Here is a 16,321-nt window from a genome sequence, read left to right as displayed (position 1 = left end):
GTTGCAAATACTAGGCCTGACAAAGAGCATGCTCCTGGAATTGGGAGGGCATATGCTGCAATTTGTCCCATGTCTCATTTTTATTTTACATTATTTGGCTAAGGATTAAAGGTAGAACTCCACTTTGAAAGCCATAAAATGTAAGAAAACAAAGATAAATTTAACAACTTGAGACTAAGCCATTTTACCATTTAGAGGGTAATAGGTTGCCATGAGAGGTATGACCTAATGATCTATACCACAAGAGGTGTAATATATTAGTAAGTATTTTAACTGGTTTTATGACAGCATCTATTACACGTCCAAGACTTGAGTTGTGTGCTTTTTCTATTTGCTGTATTTTGATAGTGTCACTTTGATAGTAATCACTCTCCACTGATTGCTTATGATTGAATCATCAGCATCTCATTTAGCTTCTATTAGACACAATTGTCTTTTCATGTAAATTGTAGTTGTTTAATTTTTTATTTAGAAAATTCCAGGGAAGGTCTTAGATCAACTAATGAGTTATTACAAATCATCAGCAACTAAGAATTGTTTCCACAAGAAGTCAAAGACTGGGGAAAAGAACAGTTCAACATAATTTCTTTGAAGCTATAGTAATGCATGTCCCTTATTGATGCTAATTTGAGTTTTATTTTCACTAGAAGCACTGCTAAGCTAATTATTTAAATACTTTTTAAAATGCTTTCAATTTTAACAGGAAAAGTAAATATCAAAATGATAATTTAAAATATTTTAGCTGTAGGTATCTCAGTGTTATAGATAAACTAAGGCAAGTTTAAGTATACATAGAGCAATCATTAGAATCTATTCAAAAAGTGCCATATGAAACTGTAATGCCATTGTTTTGGAAGAGACTTACTAACATATTTGTGTGATACTTCACTAAAAATCTTCATATGTTACAGGAATTGATGAAACTTGTTGAAAATTCCAGTTATTACTAATTAATCTCAGGTATGTTCCTACTAGTCAGGCTTTTAAGAAGTTTCAAGTAATGATAAATGGTATGTTGATTTCAAGTTACTTTTGTAATCTGGTCTTAGATTTGGTGTCATTATGCACTGGTGAAACAAAGCAGAATTTAACTCTCCAGCTATACACATATACTTAAAAGGCCAAAAGAACCTCACATTCAACCTCAATCGTACTCTGCAGAGTGTTCTTCAATCACGTTAACCTCAGCAAAAACAGAAGGTGCTTGGAACTTCACTGTGAAAAGTTAAGCTAGTGCAGTAGTCTGAAAATCCTTTCATTTAAAAAGCTGTCAGCTTGAAGGGAAAATGTAGATATATATTATTACTAGGCAATAGCAATGCCTTTAACATACGTAAGGACCTCTTGGTCCAATATATCCATTTTCGCCTGGAAATCCTGGATCTCCTCTTGAGCCATTGCAGCCATCTACACCGTGTTTGCCCCTGGGTCCTTCACTTCCTGGTAATCCCTGAAAGGCAGTTTAACATTTATTAGAGATACACCATCGAAAATTACATAGAAAATTAGTTTTTAAATTAATGAAACAGTTCAGAAACAAATATCACAAAGCTGAAGTAGAGACCATCTCAGAACAATCCCAGCTTTATGTCCCTGCAATAGAAATATCTTCCATTGTGATCAACATTTATTTCTGAAGTGAAGAACTGCAACCCTATATTTTTTATGTTTTTCTTTGATACATAGTAAATATACTGGGGACAGCACTGGGTAGAGGGTCAGACTGAGCTCTCATTTGAGTCAGTAACTAATGAGCTATTTTCTCAGGAAAAGCAGATTGGCTCTCTAGCTATAATATTTCTCATGGCTGTAAAGAAAAGCTGTTTTCTCTTTACTGTTTCTGAAGGACATACGGAAAGATCAATTAAAAACTGCAAGGCTGCTTTAGATGATAAGATAAAATGGGAGAACACAACTTGACTCAAGCACACAGTAATCACAGAGAAAGACTGTACATTCCAGAATTGAGAAAGTAATTTTCCAAATAACAAAAATTAACCTATGTACAGATAAGGTGTAGTTCTACTTCAAATTAGATACTAGATGAAGAAGTAATTTTTTTTATTCTGAAAAATCATCAGGAAAGTATCCTGTCCACTTGCCAAAAAATGTTCTTGACAATTTAACTTTAATTTAATCTAACTTTAATTAACTTCAATTGCTCTTCACCGCAATTTGAGGATGCGCTTTTTGGTTATCTGTTTCTCAGGAGCATTTTGTTCTTTGTGCAAAATTTTGCATTATATAGACATTCTGGAAGAAGTCCCACTGTCAATTGTGGACAACAGACGCTAAGATACCCACTCTGTTTCTGGTTCTGTTTTTGCTTTCAAAATTCAACATTTTAACTTTATTTGATCCATATGGAACCAATAACAGCAAAAAAAAAAGAGTTATAATAAACACATAAAGATTTTTTTCACTATTCTGCATCTAAGAGATACTCTGTTTTGTTTTTTTTTACCACGCTGATTTCCTCACTAAAAACCAGATTCACAAAAATATATAATCACATGCTTCTACACTTAGGACTGACTTCTTCAGTCCTTATTCATGTAAAATTCAATGGTTGCTTATTTTTTTTGTCTTCCTGCAAAAGAACTACAGGCAAAAATAATTTAAAAAATTGAACAAAAAAACAATACGTGATTTGAGACAACTTTCAGAGATACGAAGAATGCATCAAACTATAGTCTGCTGTAGAGCCTAAGACAATAAATAAATTTTTAATCCTAGCACTGACACACGCTGCAGGGACTAAGGCTTGTCTCTACCTTCACTGCCTCACCTCCCCATAAAAATGATGTGGTTATTTTCCAGGGATTTTGTGGAGTTTTTTTGTAAATTATAAACACAGTTGAAATTAGCTAATTTATATATTTGCAACACAAATAATTACGTAGTTGGCACAATAACTACAGGTATAAAAACAACATATTAAGTGTTTTATTCTATTAGAAGACTTGTTTTGACTTTAAAGAAACTGCATTTTTTATAAAGCAATATTCATTTAATACGTACAGGAACACCATCTAAACCAGGAAATCCTGGGACTCCAGTTGGGCCCTAAAAACAGATAACATAAAAAAAAAAACAAAGCTGCTGAGGTCATTAACCCTTAAAAAGAATGAAAAATAAGAATACATGATACTATACATTGACAAACAAGCATACTCTTGTTTGAAAAATGAATTAAAGCCACAGTTTTATCAGAAATATCTGACAAAAGTTAAGGGGTTTAGTAAGAAACTAAGGTCAATAGCTACGCATAGTAAAAGGACAAATGTCAAATTCCTAATTTCACTGATTCTCCAGTGACTACAGAAGTATAAAGAAGTTGCCTATAACAACATATTATTCTATGCATAATTTTTACAACCCTGGCCCTGTTTTGATAATAGAAGGTTTCTACTTATAGGACTTATATTTCGCTTTAAAATTTCAGTTATGCACTGAGATTAGTGAAATTAGATAATTAAAATTAATATGAAGTAGCAAGAGCTATTTATGGGGATTGTACAGCTATGTAAGATATAAACTTGAACTGCAAGTTTTATTCTTGAAGTGGTAATAAAATTCTGTTAAGCGTACAGCATTTTTAAAAGCACCATAATACTCCCTCCAACTCCACATTCCTCCCACAGCCTTCTCCGAGTTTAAGGAGGATTACATGGTATAAACTAATCAGAGACTGGTCTCTGTTGTTGTTTTTTATTCCCTGATTATTCTAATTTTGCAACCCAAAGGGGAAAAAAAAAACAACAACAAACACTGAAACACGTTTCTTTACGAAACACGTAAAGAAAGCTGTAATTGATTTCTGGGTGAGCAAGAGGATAGTTTGGCAAATGCTTTCTCATCATGAAAGCAGGTTCTGTTTCATTGGCTAATACTTTACATTATATAATGTACACACCCAATAGAGCTGTCTGTGGTGTTTCCTACCTTATCACCTTTTTCTCCAGCTGGCCCAGGCTGCCCATTCTCACCTCTCTGTCCTTTTTCCCCTGGCAGACCAGCTGGTCCTGTATATCCCAAGGATCCAATTGGTCCTTGAGCTCCCAGCTCACCAGGTTGACCCTGAAAAGAGTCCGAAGAAGTGAGTGAATACCACCGTAAACCTTGAAATAGATAGTGTATTAGAGATGGTTGTACAGATAAAACAAGTCTTAAAATGTATATATATTTATTATTCAAAACAGCTTCCTGTACAGGCAGCAGATCTATTCCATGCATTAGATGCTATTAAACACAACTTTAACAACTTGATTAAGGCCGTAATTTCTTTTTATCTTCAGCAGGTCTCCAGCACCACTGTCAAGCTGACTGGAATAAATTCCAAGTCCTGGCTCTATCAATGTAAGTAACACTTGTAAGAATAAGGCTGCATATTTCTGCCATCAGGGGTGGCTCATTTAAGAGAAAAGGCCATTGTAGACATTAGGACAAATCAAGAGAGTTTCTTTTTTCTTCTAGCTGTATTACATTCATATCATCTTAAGTTTTCCTAGGTCACGTATCTTCTGTCATCGCTCTCAGATTTTAGCACCTTTTAATGAAAAAGGTGCGAGGTTTCATATAGAAAAAAATGTTAACAGTTATCAAACACACAAAGTATCAATTTGAATAGATTGTGTTGAATGGATTTAGGAGGCTTTAGAATGTCATTTATCTATATATCACTCTAAATTCTGCATCTGCACCTACAACACAATACAATTTGTCTCTATGTATTTCTACAAAGTTTTCCAAGGTCACCCTTATTGCCAAGTAAGAACACTGTGACAAAGAACAAGTGGATTTTTCAATCTATAGCATCAGTGTGGATCTGTTTGGGTTTGGTAGCAGTTTTTGTCCTGTGCTGCTGAATAATGATTAAATCATAGGTTTTAAATATGAGTTGTCTACACTTGACCCTACAAAAGCCTACATTACACCGCATTATTAAAAAAGAGAGCAATATGGAGCCATGTGCCTGTCAGAGAAAGTGTGTCTTAAACACCACAGGAGGGCAGTAAAGGATATTTCAGTACAATGTCCATTCACAGAAATGACAGGCCATACATTACTTTCTATGAATGGATTCAAGAAAATGAACAGAAATCAAAAATTACTGTAGACATATTAATTAGCTCCAAGTATCAAATTATGTTGAAATGATAGAACTAAATTCCATTCTACCAAGTGTAAATATTTCAACAGACTGAATCTGTCTAAACAGAATATTTTCTCAAAAATTGCAAGCAGAGCCTTAAATCTTTTTTTTTTTTTTTTTTTCTTTCCTTTAAAGCTGAAGGTCCTATTAGAAGAGCAGAGGACTACTTGGAAAAGAATCCTTGCACAATTCATTTTCCATTGGCCTGTACTGGCACCCTCACTTAAACCTTAATGTTGCTTCCAATGAAGTCACTAGCAAAATTTCCAGGGCAAAATCAGCATTCTGTCTTCAGCAACACTTATAGTTTTCTTGATAGTATAATTTAAAGTGTAAAATACTACAGAAATTCATGGCTACTAGTAGGAAAATGTGCTGATTCTGCATCCTTTTTAACAATGAATGGATAGTTAGAATTCCGGGTGTTATTTGAGTATTTGCTGGTATGAACAATTGCAGCTTATCTACTGGCAGAGCTTTGTACCTCCTCTGTTGAAAAAATGATTTTATTAATTGATGTACTTTTAAAGAAGCTACTACAGACTCTAATAGCTTGATTTTAAAAAGACTGAACAACCATTTTGATTAAAGATTCATTTTGAATATTAGAAAAGTGAAACAAATTAGGCTAATAAAATAATAAAATGCAAATATTTGAACTACCCACTCCTGGAAGCAGTACTATTTTCTTAGTACATGGAACTAGCAGTTGCCATGCAAAATATAACTTTCACCAGCAGGGGTGGGGGGGTGGGGAGGGGGGGGAAGGCAAGATATTTCTCAGTAATGCTCAAATGCCTTGATGTTAACAAAGCATCTTCTTGACAAATTTCTGCAGTGACTTTAATATTTTAATTAATGTGTACACTCTGCATCCAATAGTTGACAGAGAAATTTTTTTCAAATTATGGACATGCGGCCCTTCGTGCTGATAAAAATGTCTTTAGTTGCTACTCTGTTAATTTAATTGACTCCACGGTTTGTGTCTTCAGCAGGAGGTAGTGAAGTCATAAAACAGAGTCACTGAATCCAGAATTCACAATAGGTTTGACAGCTGATACAACTTTAGAATGCCATGTGAAGCTGGTGGATTGTCTCTCTTTCTTTCAGCTCAAAGACTGATAATGACTGGGAGCTTTGTTAAGACCAAACTGATACCATGTCATAACATCTATTATCCCATCTATTATTTGTGCCCATCCAATGTGACTACCACAGCACTGCAGTCTCAGGACAGCTGTACAAATAAAGAGGATGAAGGTAGTCATGTCATGTTCATGTAGAAATGACAAATTAGCTCAGTTAAAATGGACTGAATATTATGCCTCCTCTGCCATCTGATGTCAATAAATTCATTTAGGTTTTCACGGCCTTGCTAATTGTCTAGGTAAAGAACCACCCATGTTAAAACTATGGTCTGCCATTTTAGCATATCCTGGGCTTGATCTGCAGTAAGAAACTGACTTCTGACAAAACAAGACCATTTTTCTTGGATCAAGTATGTTTCCTACAACTAAGACTGCAAAGAATTCAGAATTGTGCAGCAAAGCACTTATTATAATTTAGGAAAGACAATGGTCAAGATTCTTTGGAATGACTGCTTTTGCTTGCCTGAGACATTGAAGAACACCAGACTTTTAGAGCGTCCTGAGCATTAATTGCTTGAAAATTTGACAGTTTAGAGTAGTCTTAATTGGAATACACAAAGCAAACAAACAAAGAACTTGTTCATGTTATCAGAGTGAATTCTATGCCTCACTTCTCGTTATCAGTGAAGTCAAAAGACCACCAGTTATTAGCTTTGATTAGAACAGTACCTATGTGATATGCAGTGTGGAAGTATTGGGGATTCGTGAAATGCATTTACTTTCTGCTCACATACACAAAACCAAAAATTCTCAGCAACTGCACAGAATCAGACTGTAGACACATAATGTAGTACACTTCATTCTTCACTTGACTCTGGCATGTAACCAGTCCTTATCGTTTCATCAGGGATAGGATGGAGAAAGGGAGGAAAACAGAATAGTCTAGAGTGGAGGAGTGCACACAGCCATTCGCAGACAGATGTTTTCTTTTGTAATTTGCTTGGTGAGGTGGAAGCATCTGCAGCTACTCTTAAGCTCCACCCATGCTTTCTCCCTTTTTGGAACTCAAGCCATAGCTTTCAGGCCTTGTAGGAGTTTAGGAGTATTCTGGGAGGTTTCCACTCCCTCGGACTAATTGTGTAGCACAGGGGCCAAAACCATTTCTACTGTAAGTTAAGACTTCCAATTCCACTTTCTAACTGCTAACATGACCAAGACAAGACAATATTTCAAGAAAAATCTTTGTTTGACTGAAAAATATATGGAATGTAATTAATTGTGAGTTTGTTCAGAAACAACAGGTGGGATAGTGACTTTTAAGTATTATGTAGCTTTTATTTATAGTCATATTTTGAGCCAATTAAATTTGGTAGTAACTTGTAGTGATTGACTTGTATCAGCATCTTGATCATGCTGCAATCTTTTAAGATATTCTGTGCTCTTTTATAATATTTTGTGATGATCCAATATGCTATGGAATGTAGTACTTGGGGATGGATTTCCAGAGGTCCCTTCCAACTTCTACAGTTCTGTGATTTTGTGTGCAACCTACTCTAGGGAACCTGCTTTAGCAGGGGAGTTGGACTAGATTAACTGCAGTGCTCCATTCCAACCCCTGTGACCGTGATAATCTTCACAGTGATATTTTGTTGAAACACAACAGAACACAGTGAAAAGCTAAAAAAAAAAATCACCATGTACTCTTTTTTTTTTTTTTTTAACTCTGAACAACCACAAAAAGAAGAGGCATCCAATAAGCCAGTGGGTGTCACTATTGCATAAAAGAAATACTAAATGAGAAAATTTGGTGCTGAAATACTAAGATTGTTAACAGTTGAAAACAGAGAGTTACAAATAGAGTATTTTAGACTACAAATCATTAACATCAAATTAACTAATAAAATAAAATTAACTTTTGCTCTAATGTTCAAGATCAAGTTGGATGGAGCACTGAACATGCTGATATACTGAAAGGTATCTCTGGCCTTGGCAATTGAGGTTGGAAATAAATGAGTTTTAGGGTCCCTTTCAACCCAAGCCATTCTATGATTCATTTTTTTTTTTTTATAAGTGGTTCACTGATTGGCAATATTTGGTTGATCCAAATCTATGAAAAAGAATAATTCTGTAGAGTTTTGTAATACCTCAAATTTTCTTCATCAGTGAGGAAAAGGTCAACAATCTGAAACTGATAAAAAACACTATTTATAGTATGGTGGGTCAGGAGAACCAAAACAAATGAGGAAAGAAAGTCCTCAAGAACAAAAGAAAAGATAATTTATGAAGTTTAAAATTTTTGGGAAAAAAATAGAAACATACCTAATATGAATAATGCTATTTTACAGATGCTGTGGATGTATTTTTTGTACAAAGAACAGTCACAAACAGCCCTCACTGTGAGGAGAACAAAGTGATCCTTTTCTATCCCGCATTCTGGTGAGTAGAGTCCATTCTCTGCTATCTCAGAAATCTTCTATTTTAAAACTATATTGCAGCTAATATACTGAGAAAAAACAATCAACAAGTATTAGGCAAAAAAGTAGGACAGATCTGGGTTTCCTCAAATGCTAGCATGCATGCTGTATCTCTGATAACGGATTCAACTAAGCACATATATTTTGAGATCAAATCAATGGATTTTATATATTTGCTTTATCAGTGTGCAGCTTGAAAGTTCAAATATAACTGCTAGACACTCCATGTGAATGACAGACTGCCATTAATTTGCTATATATACATCATACCACTATGTAAAAAAACGTGGTTTAAAAAACACCTCTTGGGCACAAAAAACTCAGAATTTCCTGTTTCCCAGTTAGCAAATCTTACATATGTTTATGCTGCTGTAAATTGGACTTGGTTAACCCGCAGAATCTACAAAGGAAACATGATAACCCATAGGATCCATCAGGGAAATGTGACAAGAATAGCAACATCAGCGGACAGACCTACCATAGAATTAGATTTCACCATCAGTATCCCACAGTCCTGAAATACTCATGAGCTGACTTTTTGACTTTGGCAACAAATTGATTTAGTATCCCTCAGAAGTGCTTATTTCCTATACATCATATAGAAGAAAACATGAGACCTTCTTAGATACCTGCCTACTAAGTTCTCTCTTAAACTACTATGAATATAGGCCTCTTGCTTCATCCACAGAAGAACAAACGTTGGTCTTGCTGAATTATATTTGTTATTCTCTTGGCTCCGGGCATTTCACATGACCTCATGGAAGCTTGATCAGGTTGGGTCATGAATAAATGCTTGCTTTCTAAATCTACTTAACTCTATAAACAAAGCCAAAGGAATTGAATGGGATCAAACTCGGGTTGGCACAGGATAGGTTTACAATTGGTCAGTGCTAACTGCAAACATTATTTTTTTTTTTAAGTATCAAATTTTTTTTAGAGTAGCCAGCATTTTTTAGGCCTCTGATTCAATACAGCAAGAATTATGAAGGACCGAACCTCCCATGCTAAAGTGGGGCAAATGAAGGAAGAGTTTCACTTGGACGTATCAGGAGCAAATGAAAATCAAGAATTTTATGGAATTTTAAAAAAAAATTAAAAAAATACCAATGAAGTTGCCATTTGCCACAAATAAAATACATTGATGTCTGCTGCTTCCTTAAAGGTTTCTTTTTGCTCATGTATAGTCATGGCAGTTTGTTTCTCTTATTCCTATGGTCAGTTTCTCTAGCTCAAACCTCAATTATCTTGTTCTCGTAAAACATAGAAGAGTTTCTATTTTGACATTTAGAAGTTTTTTAAATAGGCATAATGGCAATGTCTCAGTTCCTATTGTGTTCACATTTGGCTGCGCTTTTTTTTTTTTTCTTTAAATATTTAACTAATCATACTTTTGCATTAAAAAAATGAATAGAAAGAAAGCTTATTGTGTACGGTGCCAAAGACCATAGGGCAACATTTTAGCTCCTACTTTCCTTTGGAAACTTCAGAGAATAACGCAATCCTGATAGCCATTCCTCATTTCAGACACCTAAATACATTCAGGAGTTTAATTTTAGGGGTCTGTTCTCTTATTGTCCTACTTGTTAGCTATGTTTGGAGAGAGCTGAGAGCTACTGTTAGGTCATAAATTTAAATGGTTTCATGTTCACAAAATGTAAACATGTGTCACTTTTCACTGGTGATTATAAACAAACAAAGCTGATTTATATCAGCTCTAAAACACATACTCTACTTCAATTTTAGTATAAATCTCTTGATGGACTATCAGTCTACTCCAAACATGGAAACAATGTATTTGTTCATTTTAGTAGCTGAACTTCCAATGGATAATGCTTTCACTGCAAGGCTAAAAAGAAAAGTAACATTCTAAAATCTGCATAATGGCAATGTCATCAAATACCCTTCATAGTGTCAACAATAATCCCCCAAATGAAACTTGCCACGATATTTTTTTTCCACAGTTTGCTGACAAAGTGAAACCCTTAACAGATGGGCACACCTTAACCATGAAACTAGACAACAGCTTTTTATGAACAGATAGAAAGATATTCCAACTTCTTTAAAAATACTCTTTTCATCAGCATGTGGAGAAAGACATAGAGAGTGACCACTAGCAATGCATGAAAGAAGCTGTTTAGACTCCTATTCAGACATCAATCTATCACTTCTAAGTTGGCGTTATGATGTCTGTCTAGCAAAAAATCTGCATGATAGTGCTGTCATCATCTTTTTGATGGCTTCCGCCAGATGTATTATAAATAACGCACTTGACTTCATAGTTTCTACAACAGCACACTTTTTAAGGGGGATAAAACCTTGTATACTAAATTATAAGCCATCTGTAAACTTGGTTAATGGACACTGGCCCTTGAAACTCTACCTCTACGTGGAAGTAGTCATCCAACAACAAAGACAAAGAATAACAAATGAGTATTCATGTTCCAGTTAGTCTAGAGAAGGATTTTTTTTTCTTGAAAGAGTTTGGATAAGATGATTAATCATAATAGGTCTGACCTCATGTGATCCTAATATATGTGATAATTACATATGTTACATATGTTACAATAATGAGACAATTTGCCATTGCTCCCATACGATTCTTAGACTGCAATTTTTAACATAACGTCATGAAAAGAATCTCGTACATCTGACTCCTTGATGCAAAAGAATTAAATAACAAAAGCAACAAAACTGAACTGAAGGTGGTGTAGGTGCTACACGTGCCCATGTAGTTCAGTACATATACTGTATATGTAGCTCCCTTAGATGCTGCCATTCTCTTTCAGTGTTTGCAAAAGCCCCCCATATTGCAGTTCCTTTAGCACAGCTGAATGAAGATCTGTTAAATTTGGAAGTTGCAGTAAGGTTGGCTTTCCAGCTGGTCTGGATGGGATTATTGTTCCATTGCCTTTTGCCCAGCAAATCCATGAAGTTCCTTTAATATTTTTGTATTTTCAGCAAATGTTTGCTGAGGAGGCTAGCTCACCCTTATTTTTGACATCTAGCCTGTTCTAAATAAATAAAAAAAGAAAAAAAAATACAGCACTAAGAAACCGAATGCACACTGTTGATTTTACCTCTACTTCTTTATAGAGAAAGATTATTTAATAAACAGAACACTTCTGAAATTTTAGAGTTGCATACTATACAATGCCAAAGGCTTTCAATGATCATTCACTTCTTGCAATTTAAAGCCAAGACTGAGGTTAGACTCAAATGCCCGATCAACCAGCCTGAGAGCTGAACTCAGACTGAGAAGAAGATAAAGCATGATGTTTTGCATTCTAGGAAGCTAACAAGAAGATAAATAAGTTTTTTAATTTTGTAATGACTAATACCTACAAAGGCTAGAAAAGCAAAGTTTGTGTGTCAAAGTGTAAAGACAGAACACAGCAGAGTTTAGAAAGCAACAGGATTGTAGGAGAAAAAGAGTAAGTAATCCTATATAAAAGAGTTAATCACTGTGCATTAGAAAACATTTGCAACAATCTATCTTAAAGTGATGCTTATTTAAGTTATTTTTCACATAATGGCTTTATCAGCCATACTTCAACTTCTTACTTACCTATGACTAGAAACCACTGTATGGCATATAAATTCATGTTACACTGGAGGGACTGTATTTGTCAGTGTGTGTATTTCAAAGCTGTTTTAGAGAATGGTACAATTCTGATTTAAATTTTGTATAATGATGTTGAATTAATTTCATACTGTTTATTTTTCCATTGCATTCTGTTAAGCACTTTGATCCAGACCTTGTAAGCATTTAGAAAACTAACTGCAAATACATGAGTCATGGTTCTTTTTACCTATGGAGAAACAGAAAACCCTAGTGACTGTGGTGAGTATTGACTGATTATAGTCAATGTAATTCAGGTACATAATTCAGAACCTCTAAGCTACTGAGAGAATTAGAATCGGGGGAAATTTCATCATCTTTTCCTTTTCCCCTAGTATCAAAGTTTAATTGCTTTTAAGTGATACTTCAGATCAGGTTTTTGGTATCTAAATCAGTCTATTCAGTAGCACTGTGAGACACTGCAATGCTGCTAGTCAAAATACTCTCCCTGGGATGTCCCTTTGTTAACAGTGTTACAGAGATAGACACATCCTAGGCCCCTATTATGAAAATTCTACAGTATGGGGTACTCTTGTATAGACATAATCCTGGAGGATTAGGATAGGATCCAAGGACACCAGGGCAGCAATCATGACACAGCAAACCGTGCAGCTGACTGCAGAAGCACAGTAAGGGAAAGGGAAAGGTGTGCCTTACTTTTGTGGCCTCTCAGGCTGTACACAAACAGGGCACACAGCTCCATTAGTCAAGTTTTTTAAGATCAAAACTTTAACTTGTGCTTTGAAAGAAAATTATTTCATTCACTGTCAATTTCTCAGTTGTTCACTAATCAGAGAATGTATCTAAATAACTCTTTTCCTTGTTTAACATTTTAATTATTTTTACTAGCTATATCTAGCTATATATTTTAAGAAAAAATGGCTAAGGTAAACTAGTTATCACTGGACCACATTTCAGTTAACAAATAACAATATCTACAGACTTGTAAGAGATGACCTTTAAAAATTGGAAATCATCTACTAAATATCAAAAGAGAGGATGTACAAGTTACTAATTTTAGTGTACAATACAAAAATATCTAGACTTCCTTTTTATTTATTTATATGCTGATTATTTATAAAGCAAAGACAATTCAGAGTTTTCTTATACACAGTGCATTAAGTTAGTAAAATGAAAACCCTGCAAGCTTTTTTCAGAATCACCTAACCAAAATAAGAAACAATTTCCCATAAAAGCAGCAAATGGCAGAGGCATTTTCTTTTAACCAAGTTCTTAGGAGAAAACAAGCACAGATTTCTAAACTTAACACATCTAAAGAATGGCCTTTGTCTAACTACCAGGTGGATCTCCAAGAATCCTTACCAAAATAAAAAGGCAACAAAATTATTACAAGCTTGGTTGCAATCAAAGCTGTTCAGATTCTTCTTCCAATGACAGTTGTATTTCATACCAGTGATAAAATTATGCTAGCTTACTGTATTCAGACTTGTTTATGATCACCAGCCATAATGATTGCAGAATAGCAACATGCACAAAATGAACAGTATTTGCAACAGCATTCTCATTAGTTCTATTTATCACTTACTCTTGATCCTTTTTCTGGAAAGCACCGACAAACTGAACAATCCTGTCCCCCACATGGGTCAATGTATGCATATCCTCCCTGAAAATTGAAAGGTAATGAATTTATTAACATGCAACTGATAATCATTTTATTATATGACATAGCACTTTATTTTAAACATTTTTTTTTAATGCTTGGGTTTCTCTAAAAGGGTAAAATACTAGGAAGAAATTGCTGTTTAAGTAAGCCTGTCCAGCTCTAAAAAACAGAACAAAATTTCTGGATTCTCTGTTAAAATGTTACTAAAAATAAGAATCTACTATTTATACTTATTTAAAAAGTGATAAAGCTTTTGGTTTGTACACATATTAGTCCAATTAGACAATTTTAAGGCAAAAAATTTGGCTGCTGCTGTTATACCCACTGGACAATTTCCTTCTGTAGAAGAATCTTGACAGTAAACATCAGAATAAAGTGTAGCCCTTCAACTTAATGCAGAAAAGCAAGGATGCTTTTGATTTTGCAGAAGATTTGTTATTTTAGAGGAATGATACCCACACTTAAGCTGGTGAGCCTACTGCTTCACTTAAGCAAGTATAATTCCCACACATGCTATAATTAGGGACAAAGCATTGGTCTGTGCTGCATCCTGAATTCTTTGGCTTCATTTGGAAAGAAAAATAGATGTACAGGTATAGTCAGGCCTATGTTAGACTCTTATACATCCTCTGTTCTGGCAGAGGGTAACTCTGGGACCACAGGGCTCAAGACATGCACTCCTGCATCCAGAATGTGGCTAGATGGCTGGCTGAAAGACCATGATGAACACACAGCAGTTACACAATTGATGTTTGAGGTAAGGTCTGGCACTGCAAAACACTACTAGAGCCTAAAAAGTTTTCTTATACAACAAGCTTCTTTTATATTCAGAAGTCACTGGGCAAGGTGAAAGTCTCAGAGGGATGTTAATACCAGAAACACGTGATCCACATCTGATCATTTCTAACACTTCATGTTAGTGACATGAAAGAAGCAGCAGGTCTTTGAAATTTTTCTTCTCAAAAGACTGACAAATGGTGATGCCTCACCATCTTCAGAGGTAATCCACAATTTACATTTCTCTGTAAGTATCATGGGAACATTACCCAATGTTTGATTAATAGAATACATAAGTCAGTATTACATATAAAATCCTCCTGAAGTTCTTGCACCTCTCAGCACAAACATGCTGGCAAAGTAGAAACAATAAGCAAAAGTTTAATACTACTGCTGTACAAGGTGAAAGATATTACCTACCATCTGTGTTGAGCAGTATTAAATATTGAAGCTAAATACAAATAGGCTGCATTAGAAATATTTCAACTGTCATAATTTTAATTTGTAACAATTGTAAATTTATAAACTATCCCAATAGGAGACTATTCAACTAAAATTACACAATAGAAGGCAAAACAGGCTGAATGCAATCCATGAAACAACTTTATTTAATCTTTGCCTATGAAATGAAAAAAAGTACTATGTACACAGTATTATTATGCATTATATATCAGTAGTTTACTTAGTTCTTGTATCAAAACCTTCTGTTGTTGTCTTCTTGGCACCAAAGGAAGAGACTTCCTTTTCATCAAATTGAAATGAAGAAAAAAGAGTATTTTAGGAGAAATTAAAGTAACACAAAATGTAATGTCATTAGATTTATGATCATAACTGAAGATTTTTATCATTCTTTTACATTTCCCAATGTATAATATTAAATATATGCCAATTATACATACCACATGTACTTACAAACTTACTCAAATGGTTAGAATGTTTATTAAGTCACATTATTCAATAAAATTAAGTATATAAGTGGTGAGCATGGCTTTGAATAGGATGGCAAGGACTTACAAGATTTAAAAACAACTTAGGTAAGCAAGTAAACAGTGATAATGTGAAAAATATTTGCTTAGTTTGGATTTCTCTTTTATCAAGGTCAAAAGCATTTTGTTACTCGTTTTAATGATCAACAGAACACAATAGGTTTGTACTTCTATTTTTCAAGGAGAAAACAGTGATAAATATTAGATAACAAGGAAAAATTCTGTTCCTTTCTTTCTACAATATTTTTAGAATATCTGGTACTCCCAAGCCTCAGAACAAGGCGGTATGAGAGCCTCTCTCACAGGCTGTTTCTCTTTCACAAACAACTTCCCATAAAATTACCAATCTCCTTCATGCTAGTCTTTAACCTAGTTGTTAACAACTTGACTCCACTGGAATGTCAACAGAATGCAAGTTTCTAATAACATATAAGCTGCTTCCCTTTGTTCTATTTTTTTAAAAATAATTCTATCTTAACATTTAAACCAAAAAAAGGGTGACTAGAAAAAAAAAAAAAAAAACAACACAAGAAAAGTTTTTAATATTTATTTGCAGGAAACAAAGAGGGATTCAAAAAAGTTTCACTGAGGGTGTTAC

General features: G+C 34.5%; 1 protein-coding gene across 3 annotated transcripts in view; it reads right to left on the bottom strand.

The window, feature by feature from the left end:
* Positions 1-16,321, bottom strand: part of COL4A4 (collagen type IV alpha 4 chain) — a 65,911-nt gene that overhangs the window by 44,385 nt on the left and 5,205 nt on the right. For all 3 annotated transcript variants that reach the window (XM_048955492.1, XM_048955493.1, XM_048955494.1), the window contains exons 4-7: positions 13,883-13,960; positions 3,946-4,080; positions 3,022-3,066; positions 1,334-1,450 (exon numbers count right to left, since the gene is read on the bottom strand). In XM_048955492.1, coding sequence (XP_048811449.1) covers positions 1,334-1,450; positions 3,022-3,066; positions 3,946-4,080; positions 13,883-13,960 — 375 coding nt within the window. The remainder of the gene's footprint in view (positions 1-1,333; positions 1,451-3,021; positions 3,067-3,945; positions 4,081-13,882; positions 13,961-16,321) is intronic.

The sequence above is a fragment of the Lagopus muta genome, chromosome 9 (genome assembly GCF_023343835.1).
Source record: "Lagopus muta isolate bLagMut1 chromosome 9, bLagMut1 primary, whole genome shotgun sequence".
NCBI classification, from domain to species: Eukaryota; Metazoa; Chordata; class Aves; order Galliformes; family Phasianidae; genus Lagopus; species Lagopus muta.
This window is presented reverse-complemented; position numbering and strand designations above follow the sequence as displayed.